This window comes from Drosophila kikkawai, chromosome 3L (assembly GCF_030179895.1).
Source record: "Drosophila kikkawai strain 14028-0561.14 chromosome 3L, DkikHiC1v2, whole genome shotgun sequence".
In the NCBI taxonomy this organism is placed as follows: Eukaryota; Metazoa; Arthropoda; class Insecta; order Diptera; family Drosophilidae; genus Drosophila; species Drosophila kikkawai.
The window spans coordinates 9,628,242-9,641,440 of record NC_091730.1 but is presented as its reverse complement, the minus strand read 5'-3'; the positions used below and the strand labels follow the sequence as shown (position 1 = coordinate 9,641,440).

Here is a 13,199-nt window from a genome sequence, read left to right as displayed (position 1 = left end):
TTATACTCTCAAGTGGGGCAGCAGCAGGCAAGGGGGGATTAGTCGGACTTACGGCCACTTTGCCCAGCAGGTGACCCCACTGCCACTGCCACACGGACAGAATGCTCTCACGCCCACTGTCCACGGCCAGTATGTAGCTGCCTCCGTTCTGTAAGGGAATGTTACGTTACGTTACTCCCTGAATGGGATTAGTGTTTCTGGGACATCACTTACTAGTTGCGAGAAGGCCACGGCGGTCACCCCGCTGTCCAGCTCTCCCATTCCAAAGACATATAGCGTCTGCAGGGACTCGGTGCTCCAGATGCGAACGTGGGCCTGCGACTTGCGATCCCGGCCAGCCTTCTGACCAGAGGCCACCAGCTCTCGAGAGGGATGTACATCCATGCTTGATGTTACAGAGAAAATGAATTAATATAGTAATACTTTTCTATAAATTCTTGTATGTATTAAAAACTCACCACATAATGTCCTCGGTGTGTCCCGTGTAGTGTCTCTGGGCCTCTTCATCCCGATCAAAGAGCACGGCCACAGCGGCCACATAGTAAAGCAGTTCCCCAGAGGGCAGCACCCACAGATTGCGTCGCGCATCTATGCCGCGATAGCCATGGCTAAGGACATCAATAACCAGTTAAAAAAATCTTTTAAGATATATTAAAGACCCCCCACTTACACCCATTGTAGCTGCAGCTTTTTATCCGGCGGGGAATTGTCCGCCGGTGCATGGTGTACGGGCGGATAGAAGGTACGCCTTAGTCCCCTTATGGTTACCTTGGTGGGCTCCTCCTTCATAATATCCAGCATGGTGTACTCCCCATTCGGCCGCAGGATCTCGCTTTCCGGCGCATACAAGATCCTGGGTCGGCTCTTGCTCCTCGGCCTGGCACCACGCAGCGGCACCTTGGGCAGCTCATCCGTGGGCAGTATAGGTGCAGCGGCCACCACCGAGGGGCGGGAGCGAGAGCGTCGAATGGGTGAGCCGGCTATTAAGGCTGTGCCTGTGGCCAGATAGAAGGTGTCCACATCGGCGAACTCGTTACGCAGTTGAGAGAAACTGCGGACCTGTAGGGGAAGCAAAAGATTTAAATGTTTACAAAATCTAATCTATATATATCACAGACTTTTCTAGGGCTAAAAAACTCTACATTAGATGACCAATTTGGGTTTTTTTGCCACGCACCAAGGAGGGGTTGGTGGCCACAATTTGTCAAATCATTTTGCGGGTCACCTTAGGTCGTATGGGGGCCTAGGTCTTTATTAAGTTATTAGGCCGTGTCAAGGTCGCGGGACTTGAATCCAAACATATAGTGCTACTTACCTCCTGGCCAGTGCCTGTGTACATTTTCTTTGCTCCGTTAATTTTCAGCACTTGACCCAAATCCTCGAGCACTTCCTCGAATGGCTGCGAGGTGCGTAGGTTTAGCAAAACGCGACACTGGGTAAAGAAGGCAAAAAGCATGGCATGAGTATATAGATTTGTATATGCGTAGAATCACGTGTTAAATCTGGTCGGGTAATTAGTCTGAACGTATATAGTACACGTGTACTAGGGCCGGGGTCGGAGTGCTGCCTTTCAACACATTTTGCTTGACCTGCGGTCAAAAATTTAGTCATGGCACGCAACTTCCGTTTCGAGAGGCCCGCCAACCGCCAAATCCCCTCCCGCAAAAAAAAAACACCCCGTTTCCTCGAGTAATGCTTATAATTATATGTTGTCGTCGCCTTGCGTCCTCGCCGCATCCTCGGCCACATCCACATCCCAAGTCCGCGTCCACTTTCCTTTGACGCGCGCGTCCCACAAATCGAGTCTGTGACCCAGTTTGCGTTTTCTTTTAATGCTTAATACATTTTATTTGTGGCTGGCACTCGGAGAAAAATAAATTAGAGAGGTTGCTTTTACTCCAAGATACTCCCAAAATAAGTTAGATTCCTTTCTTTGAGTAAAAGATACTCGCAAAGTGGGGTAATGTTATAAATATATACATTTTAAAGAAGTATTTAAGCGGAAAATACAGAAATGTATACAAAAGAATAGAGAGAATATTAATTAGAAACTTTATAAAATATATTTAAACTAACCTTTCCTCTGTGAAATTTTATTGAATTTTTAAATTGATTAAATCCAACTTGGCACACAATTTTCCTGGCTGTGCAGCTTCATTGTTTGGTTTTGCCTCATTGTTGATATTGTTATTGTTGTTGCACTCGAGCTTTTGCGCTCATAATTGGGTGCACCCCACGCACAACCCACAGCCCAGAAGCTACCACCCGCCACCCACAATGAAGGCCACGCTTTGTTGCATTCACTGGGTGGCGCTTGACTTTGGCTTTTCTGCTTTCGCTGCTTATTTTTCAAGTGGAATACTTGAGTTTTAATGACCTTCAGGGCCTTGATAACAGTTATTCACGCGTGTTAAAGAAGAATTTGTCTCTCCACTTCTGGCAGGATCTCTCTCTCCATCATCGTTTCCCTATTCCGGGACTCGCATAAAATTAAAGCAGCTGCCATCCAAGTTTTATTTGGCAAAAAGGGACGCTTACCAGGATGAGGACCTGGACCTGGACCTGGACCAAGACCAAGCGACAGCGACAGCGATAAACTTTCGCCGTTGTCTGGCCAAGCTCGGTTTAATTTATGTATTTAGTTTGGCTTCGGAAAAGGCGTCCGTTTAATGGTTTTATGTCCGCGTTGAGTGGTTTTCCCCGCACATCCCAGCCATCCGACTGATTGTTGGCAAACAGAGAAAAAAAAGGAACGCCATCCGAGTATAAATGCCAGGTTCCAACTTTTTACCTCCCCAAAAGCCGCGAATTTATCCAGCTCATTTGGAAGTTTTCGGGGGGAAAAGTTTGAAATTTGACTTTTTGTTAGGCCTGACCGGTTATAACAACTTTATTTTCGTTGAATTTTTTTGAATCAATTATAATTATCATCGAAGTAGGCCGGGAACTACATATCTGTGTTAGGGGAAGTTGTGTTGACAGTTTATGACTGCGTTGCCACTTCAGTTTTTCAGCAGAAAATATATTATTTAAAAAATTATACCAATGATTTTTAGGAATTCCAAATTACTTCAAGATATTTAAACTCATTTTTAAACTAAGTTACTCGCTTCCTATAGTTTTCTATAATCAATTAAAATAATAAAAGTAGTTCTCGTTTATTTATTAAAAAATCTTGCCTGGCTTGTTTGAATGTTAAGTGAAATCCTTTTTAATCTTTTTAAATAGAAGCAAACGTCAATTTTTTAAAAAGCTTTATCAAACATTTTCCGACTACTCTAGCCTTTTGCTGCTGACCCCCTTTTTTATGGTTAGCCATTTGATTTACAGTGACGTCCATTTCGACTACCGAAACGCATGTCTTTTATGGGTCGTTAGGTGGACTGGTTCAGGTGTCGACCGATTTGAAACGGACCCGACCCCATGGACTGTGTGCCTCTATTTATCACAATTTATTTATGGTTTATCAAAGCGTAACACCTGCGACACAATTGTCCGGCCAAAATGTTTTCAAATTCAAATGGTGATGGAAGAGTTTCGCCTTTCATCAAATAAATGGAGAAAATTCAAGGCCTGCAGGGGTATTTCGATAAGCTTGGTTTTGTGTATAAAAAGAAAACCTTTAGAGAAACAACTTATATTTTTGACAATTTATTAAAGTAACCAAAAGAAATCAAAAAAATTAGAAAGTGTTTAGATTGATATTAAGAAGTTAGAGCTGTACGTTAAGACTTTTTTTTAATTTTTACAAAAATATATTAGCTTTCAGAAAAAGCTTTTAAAAATAGAATAGAGAATATTAAGTTATTTTCTCCTCTTTCCCAGAAAATGTAAACCATAAATAATAATCTCGAAGCACTTTAAAGTTGCCTTAAATTAAAAATAGCATCAAATGTCCATTAGGCAAATTGTTACCCCATTTGCCACTCAATATCCACAGCCAGCAGATGGGGTAAACTTTTCCTAACTTTTCTTTCGGCAATCGACTGTCACTTAATTTACTGGAAAATTAATTGACAGGACCAGAGGCTGAAAAGATGCTTTTAATAATTTAGTGCAATGCATTTTGGACCCTAACTTCTGCTGCTGCTGCAGGGCTGTCGATGTCTATGCCATAAATTATGCACGAATATGTCCTCCCACACACACCCATTGAGACTCACTCACACACACTGAAAGCCATGCACATGGGAGCCATTCTGAAGACGCCTCGATGAGGCAATATGGTCATCGGACATGGACTATAAACAAATATAATTATGTGAGCAAATAATTACATTATCGGCTACGCTGCCAGCTGCAATCACGTGGCCCCAAACAAATGGCGTTTGTTAAGCCAATTACGTGCACTTTTCGTATGCGGTAGCAGGTGGAAACTGTGGAAATGTAAGGGAAATTCGAGGGTGTGCTGGGCGTGGAGGAAGGCCAGCGTGGCCGGCAAACAGCTGCCGGAAGGAAATGGCCAGGACCTCCATTTTCCCTACACATATCCCAGTCCCAGTCGTCTGTCTGTGTGATTTAAATTGTCAGCATTTCTACTCGTCTGGAGGGAAAACCTCTGTGCCGGTTTTTCAGGCATTCAATCGTTCGTTCGCTTGCCCGCTCGCTCGCTCGCTCGGCCGTTTGCATGGTTGATTTAATCTTGGTGACGTCAAAACCATGCAAATTTCCCAAATATTTTCGTATTGCGGCAACTCCTCCTGAGCCAAACACACACGCACACACGGACAACTCACTATGGAATTCCAATAAAACACCAACATGCATAAAACAAAAGACGTTAAACTGCAGGACCGTTTGCTGTCGTCCTTATTGTCGTCAACGTTCCTAGAGTTGCATAAAGGGAACACAAGTAATTTAAATGAAAAACACGAGAACCGAAAGCGATTGAAGTGCGGTACGTCGAGATTTAACTAGGACGTTTACAAAGGCCTAAGAAAATGCATTTTAATTGTTTTTTTATACATCAAACATTGACTTTCGTTTTTATAAAAGCAAGTTATTTTATTTAGGTCAGATTTTCAGGTAATAATTCAAATATTTGTTGTACTTTGAAGAACTATTTTTGAGCCTATGAAACTTATTAAATACAGTTAGAATTTAAATGAAAAGATTGGAATATTTCAAGTTAAAATTGTTTATAAAATCAATAGGAATTTTATTTTGATTTTTGTATCACCTTTAAAGAAAGGCACTAAGAAATTACTACCTATATCCTATGACATATTTCCTTTCCTTTATTTATTAAAAATTCCCTTGCCAGGCCTCACAATTCGTATCCTTTAGGATCATCCTCATATTAAGTTCGTAGAGCGTATTCCTGGACTATGGCAACTGAAACCATTCCGAGTCTTATTTTGTTTGCATTCTTTTTTTTTTTTTGGCTCCCAGCATGCTTACATATTCTCTGCCTTTTTCTGTTTGCCTTCAACGAAAGTACACACATATGAAAGGACAACGGGGATATGGGAAGAGAGCGTGCCAGGTGAGGCTGGTGCCTTTGTTGCCGTTCTTCCTCGCCGCTCTTTCCCAGGGTCCATTGCTCGATGCCCCTGTGGCGTATACGTTATGAAAAAATTGAACCGATATGAATACTGCATAAGTGCACAGAAAGAAAAGTATTTAATGGGATTTTTTATTACAAAATTTAAGAGAAATTAAGAAAGGCAGCTATGCTTGAACTATGTCAAAAATGCATCACTAAGCCAAATACTAATTACTTACTATAACTAAAAAAGAAGGAATACCCTTTCAAAGCCAAAAAATATCATAACTTAGTCAAAAAAGCATTAAATTCAATGCGGAAAGCTTTTCTCTGCTAGTTTTTAGTAGTCCAACAAATCTGCATACTACATTTAAATTTTTAAGAAATTAAAATTTTGGTCAATTTTTGAAAATTTTAACGATGTAACCCCTTATCAAATTTTGAAATTTTGGAAAAAATTACAAAATTTTATTTTCTTTCCGACATGGCTAGATTGACTCCCCTGTTGATGCTGATCAAGAATATATGTATATGGTTTATGGGGTTGGAAATGACTCCTTCACTGATTTGCAGACTTCTGACTAAGATTAGAATACCCTGCAAGGCTAAAAATATAGAACTTAATATCTAACTGGTTCCTCTAATTTTTTAAACATTTTTTCATAGTGTACCTGCACTTGTATGTGTTCATAAACACACAAGTTATAGAAGAATGCCCAACGTTTCGCCTATTACGTCAAACACGTAAGCTGCAAGTTGAAAAAGTCAACAAACAGCAAAACAGAATGCAATGCGACACGTTGCACTTCAGTGTGCCGAAAGCACATACTATATAGTGTATATATCGGGTGATATATATGCCATGTAGATGGAGCGAAACTACCGCCGATATTGAGTAGCATGCCATTATGCAGGGCCATTTATTGTGGCTTTCAATTGCATTACCCACCAGAGCCACTTGGTGTAGTTACAGATACACAGCGATACAAGATATAGACGTTGCTGTTGATGTTGATGCTGATGTAGATGTTGATGTAGACGTAGGTGTGGATGTGTCGCCCAGACACAAACAAAACAAATAAACACAAACATGGCAGGCCACGTAGACAGAGGCCACGAGACACAGACAAAGTCCCAGACGAACCCAAGGTGGGGGAGGCATTGGCGGCGGGTGGAAAAAAGGTGAACAGTGTCAACAGATTAGGGAAAAATTATGTGTAAATTTTTTGGGGAAAACCTAACATGTTTCCCTTACTCAAGGCCATGAGGTTGTATTTTTGAAGAAGTGGTTTGTCATGCAATTAGCTTGGGAGTAGGGGAAATCCTTGAATGAATATTAAATTATAATTTATATAATATTTAACATAAATTAAGAACTTCAAGAAGTATTTTAAGCATAAATATATATTTTTAATAAATCATAAAATGCTCTAAACTATTCACACTTCTTTTCCTTTGGGGAGTTGCAATAGTATCTTCCCATAAAGCTATTGGCGCCAGCACTCTGTACTTTTGGTGTTTTCCATATTGGAGTACAAAGCACCCGTGTCTATATACTACATACATATATACCATATATTTTGTGCCAAGACGACTTTGTTGTTGGCGCGCCATGTCCTTGGCCTTGGTCAATGGTGGAGTCCGACAACAACGACTTCTACAATTTCCTCTTTCGCTTTTGTTGTCGGTTGTACTTTGGTCAAATTTGCATTGCAAACTCCATTAAGTGTGTCTTGTAAGAGGGGGAAAAGCGAAGGAAAAGCGTTGGAAAAACGACTGCCTATTGTTTTTGTGGGGGCTTTCCACGCGCCTTTGTCTTGGCTGTGTCTTGGCAGCCATTAATGAGATTCGATTCGATTTTGGGCTAGCCAACATCCACTCTGAACCGAGCCAAGGTCCGCCCCCTAATTGGCCCGATCAGGTGTTGGCCTTGGCCAAGGCTGCAGCCCACGTGCTGAAAGGCGTTGAAACGCCCACGACGTAAAATGTACTTTTGATTCATAAAACTGCACGAATGCCCCGACACGACCGGCAAAAAAAACACAAAAACAAAACAATAAAAAATAAAAGAGAGCTGCAGAGGAATGTTACTTGCACTTAGGAAAATTACCATAAACCGTTACTACGACAACGGTCAGGTGGGCGAAAGTTGCAGCCCCGTTTATAGTGCCGAAGCCAATTCATATTTTAAAGGCATTTTCGTAATAATAACATAAATTACGACTGCAGGAGGGGGGTCGCAGGGAAAGAGTTATGGGGCCATACACCTGACTGCAAAGTTTTTGCCAGGCTTCAGGCCATTATGCCCTTGCCAAGAAGGGGTTTTATAAAGTTGAGGATAAGTTTGATAAGTACTGCTAATATTTAGTATATGGTTGCTAATTTTTAGAGCTTTAAAAATGAAAAAAAGGAGTTAAATTGATATTATTTCTGCCTTGAAGTATAACCAATTAAGAAAGGTAAATAAAAACATTAAAAATGGGTTGTTAATTGATTTGTAAAAATCTAAAAAAAAATATATAGTAAATACAGAGCATTCATAGTTTCGATTTCCCCACTTATCCTTTGTTTCATGCGATTCCATTCGCCATTTTTTACTCTTTTGGTTTTTGTATGTCAGCGGAAATTACCAAATTGACCGTGGCTTCAATTTTGTTGCTACTGGCTGGCTGACTGGCTGTTGGCCCGGTCCGAACCGAACCGAACCGTACCGACTGCATACGATAAAATACAAATTGCAGACAATTGATTTTCCATATGATTGCAGCCCCCGAAAAGTAGGCAAAGGTTAATTGCGGACTTTCGGGCGAAATGTCAAAATGAATGGATTTTTTATGGGCAAAGCCATCATAAAACTTTAATCACTGCACTTGGGACATTTTAATAGAAAATGAATAAATAAAATGTAAATTATAATAGAGTACAAAGTGAAATGAGCGAAAAAAAACACTCATTTGAAAAATGGCAACCGCAACTAATGATGGCCCCCAAGGGTCGATCCAAGAATTCAAGCGCTGAAAAACACATCAAAGTGGTTTTATTCCGCCGGGGATTGGGGAAAATAAATTGTCAAATTATTTATGCGCTGGATCCTTTAATGACAGTTAAGTCAGTGTCGTCGGGTCATGGGGCTGCTGCAGTGGCGAAAAAAATGAAAATAAACTCTGCTGACCATAAAATATTGATGGCAAATATTTATACAAATAAAAGCGAATCGGTTTGGCTCTCAGCTACCAGTTTGTTTTTGTTGTATTTTTTATACTCCCACAAGCGAAGCGGAAAAGTAAACCTTGAACAAAAATGCATTTCGCGAGGTCAGGTGGCTCCACAGCAGCCACATAGATATGTGTCTACCATATATGTTTACACAGAGCTCTTTGCAATATTCCTCTTAAATATTTAAGCACATTTTTTATATTTACTCAAAGTATTTGTCCTCGGCTCTGGCGTATTTCATCGAGCACTTTGCATAAATTTCAATAAACTTTGTAGGCCCGCTCGACCGTTCGAACGGCCAGCCGGTGGCTCTAATGCAATAGTCAAACATAAATTTACATAAATATTGCAGACCGATGCGCGCTTTAATCGCGGCAATTAAAACATTTGCACAACGCATCGCTGCCCGGGCACAAATACAAACGAAATTGCGAAAATAGCGAAAATGCCCGCAATCGATGGGGAAAATTTGCGGAACGAGAGGTGCATTTTCCGCAGCTCCCTCTCAAAATATTTTTGTGCATTGTTGATGACGTCGACTGTTGCAGTGGGGGGTTGAACCGAAACAATAAATATCGCATGAAAATCGAAACGAACAACGGGGAAATGGGTTAAAATTCCCGGGCATTCATGAGACTCACCTGCACCGAATGATCCAAATTATTGATGATGCGTATCACACGGCCGGCGCTGCGCTTTATCGAGCCTGATGTGGTCGATAATGTGCCCAAATCCGCTTCCATTATTGAGGGCTTCCGACTGGCGGGCTTGGAGCCCCATCCCTGATTTCCAGGCGATGCATACCACATCCCGTTCTTCTTGCCGTAACTGGCAGGCTGTCCGGAAAATGTACGGAAAAGCAAAGAGAGAGAGAGAGAGAAAGAGAGAGAGAAAATGGAGGTGAGAAACAAATAAATAGTAAAAGTACGTGCAAATGGCTGCATTTTTGGTATTGAATAGTTGCCCTGCCACCAGTGATGGAGGAGGTGAGGCTTTATTACCTGTAATATAAAAATATATAAGAAAATATAAAAATATATATATGTTCCTTTATATAAATCCGAGTAAGCAGAGGCCCAAATTCAACATTTTATACTCCTTGAATATATACAAAACTTATACTTTAAGAGGTTATACCCTCCAGATACCTGTCATCACTGTCCAGTGTACATCCCCCCTTAAACCCCTCGATATATACGGTGCGTATGTATATGCCATTTACAGATTGCTGGCATCGCGGCTTTCATGAAAAATTCCGCGCAAATCTGGAATTAATTAAATTGTTTTGCAGCACGCACGGGACCCATGGCTTGACCTAGCAATAGTCATGGAAAAGTAGATGTGAATGTGGACGTGTGGACACGCACCCAAACTGACCACGCACCGAGTGCCAAAATCAACCGAATCTGGCTTTGAATGTTCAGGGTAGGGGAAAATCGGTTTTTCCTCCTCCTCCTCTGTTTGAACTTATCCAAAGCCCACACTATTTTGGCTCGAAGGCATCAAACATTCTCGACTTTTGGGTGATGGCAGCGTGAGGGCGACTTTGGCATAAGATATTCAAGCTTATAATGGAAAAGATGAGCTGGGATAAGTCATGTAAGAGAGCTGACAATCCACTCAAAGATGGGTTGGAGTTGAGGGTTGAGGGGGTATTATAAATTAATTTAGATAATTGGGTAAATGTTAAGAGATAATTAGGGAATACAAGCTGGGAAAATGTAAAATTTTCCTGGGTTACCATGAGTAAAATAAGTAAAAAGTGATTTAAGGAATATTATTATTATTAAAACTGTTTTCCTAGGCTCTTTAATTCTCTCTCCAACATTTAGTCACGATCTCATCTCTATTCCTAAACTTCACTTCTTTGAACTCCTAAAACCGCAAATCGGAAAAGTCTTCTTTTCCCGCAAGTCTCAGTATGTGTGAGTCTGCGTATTGGCATTTGCTTTTATCTCATTGAATGATTAGAGTCACTGACAGTGCGAGATTAGTTGGCCCACAGCCTGAATAAATTATCAGCCCAATCTCTACCCCCCAAAGCTCCCCGACTCACGTTCAACGAGGTTAATGATTGGGGTAGAGCCAGGATATTTACTATATGTACAGCTTCCCTAAGCTTTCCATTTGCCTAATCATCGAGTGCCGCCCCGAGGGAAAATGCCACTTTCATTCCGGGATTGCATTGCCAGAGAGTCCTTTGACAAATATTTGTGGCACTTTTGCAGTTTTTGCAGGCAGCCCTAGTGCCAAGAGAGCCTTTAAATTGAGTTGTTCGCTCACATTCAATTTGACAAATGCATTTTTCCTATTTTTCCGTCTGCCATATATTTCAGTTTGCTGCCACAAACAGAAGCCGGGGCCATAATTCAAAATAAATAAATTGTTTAATTTTAATTGTTTTTCGTCTTCCTGCCTCCTGAGTCGACTCTTTTCGTTTGATCCGTAGGTGAAAATTCAATTTTAATTCCACATTCGGCTTCGATGGATTTTCAATTTAATTTTCCTTTTCTCTGCCCTCTGCTCCTCTTCCTTTTACGATTGCTTCCCAGGCTTTTGCCTTTGCCACGGCAAAAGGTGGATGGGATATACAATTATTGTAAACCGAAAACAGGGGCCACAGGACGAAACAAAAAGTGGAAACTGAAATTAATGTAAATTCGTTTTTAACACAATTCCTCAGCCGGCAATTTTACATTTGCTTTGTGCACAGCGAAAGAAAGTAAAGTCATTGAAATATTGAACTTAAAAAGGGATTGTGTCTTTGAGAGATTATTAAAATATTTTTAAGATTATTATTTTTATGATAGAATCCTTCAAAGAGGAATTGAGTATTAAATATGGATACCGCTTTCATAACTATTTATTTGCAATGCCTTAATTCATTTTTATCGCTTTATTTTATTTAAAACTGATTTTTTAAATAAATAAAAGATTAGGGAATACTTTTAAAAATTGTTTATAAAATTGTTGAACGGTTTTTTCCATTTATGAAAAATTTTAAAATAATTTAACCAATCCCTAATGACCTTTAATAACACCTTATTTTTAAGATACTTCAAAATATGTAATTTAAAACCATTATATTGTAAATCCTGTGCTCTCATATATTTTTTTAAAATACCTAAATAATTTTCCCAGTGCCTGAAAGCCACACCGAAACCCTCTGACTGACCCCAATAATGTTTTTGGGGGGCCCAGACACTTGAACCTAGTAGAAATTCTGGGCCCGGGCCCAGCATGTGCACAAGGTTACAATCAAAATCAAGGCTTTTAATTGAAATTCAACAAAAATGCAGAAATTCAAATATGCCGCACTCGTCATCGTGTGTGTGTGTGTGTGTTTTCGGAGATTTGGCTCTCGTGCAAATGGAAAGCCGGAAAAGCAGCTGGAAAACCGGGTGCACGTGTCAATGATTGTTGGTGCTGTCAGGGGGCGGACACTTCCTTCTGGCCGAAAAATCAATTAAAATTCCGCCAAAACATAATATAAAATACAAACCGTTTTTGCCACCTATTAAAATACCAAATGAATTCATTTGTCTCATCTCCTGCGGTGTTTTGAGTGAAATACAAGTAAATAAATTAAAAGCACAGTGTCGGCATGAATTTTCAATTGCCTTTGCCCGCCACATTTATGGTAATGGTAATGGTAATGGCTTCTTTGCTAATTCCCCGAATTTAATCAAATTTTATAATTATTGCCGGTAATGCGATTATCGCTTTTGAGAGATTTCCTTCTCATTTCGAATTATTAAAGGCTTATCAAATTAAAATAGGATGTGTTGGTTGTTTTTTTAAGCAACAATTTTAATTTTAGGGAAAAGTTTAGAGGGATTTATATGGGAAAATGAAAGGGAATTTATTACAACTTAAATACTCTTGATCTTTGAATTTTATTATATATATTTTTACGATTTTTAAAGCCATTATATATATAATTTAAAATAACTTTAGTTCTCGTAAAGCCAGAAATAAAGCCAAAATAAATGAAATGAAAGTCGTAAAGTCTATAAGTACCTTTTATTTCTTTTAAAGACAGTAATAAAATATTTAAAAATTCAATTTATTATACAAACTAAGCTACTTTAATTTTTATGGGTTTTCCTCTCAATTATTTATGTAATTTAAACCTATTTTAAGTAGTTTACTTAGGGTATTTATTGACTAAACAAACTTTACTTAGCTTGGTTTTTAATTAAAAATTGTTTTTGCCACAGGATGGATTTGTTGGCCACACATTAAAAAAGAAATGCATTAAAATAAAAGTCCTGATTGGCAGTATTATGTTTTATTTATGTGGCTATAAGAGCTTTTTTTCTATTTGTTGTAACATTTTTTTTTTTAGATAGGGATGACTTTAAAATTGGCCTAGGCTGGGTGGTAGGGAGAGAGACATCCCCTTGGGACTCTGCTAGTGAAAACTGGGGTTGGACCTGCCACTTAGCAACTAATATAAGCACCAGAATGCTACAGAGCGGGGTCTCTGCTCGGCAAA

The 13,199-nt window shown here is 39.7% G+C and overlaps 1 protein-coding gene across 1 annotated transcript in view; it reads right to left on the bottom strand.

Moving 5' to 3' along the window:
• The window catches only part of DCX-EMAP (Doublecortin-domain-containing echinoderm-microtubule-associated protein), a 55,056-nt gene that overhangs the window by 2,321 nt on the left and 39,536 nt on the right, over positions 1-13,199 (bottom strand). Inside the window, exons 5-10 of the mRNA XM_017163915.2 lie at positions 9,343-9,537; positions 1,316-1,432; positions 671-1,059; positions 459-608; positions 214-385; positions 53-148 (exon numbers count right to left, since the gene is read on the bottom strand). Coding sequence (XP_017019404.2) covers positions 53-148; positions 214-385; positions 459-608; positions 671-1,059; positions 1,316-1,432; positions 9,343-9,537 — 1,119 coding nt within the window. The remainder of the gene's footprint in view (positions 1-52; positions 149-213; positions 386-458; positions 609-670; positions 1,060-1,315; positions 1,433-9,342; positions 9,538-13,199) is intronic.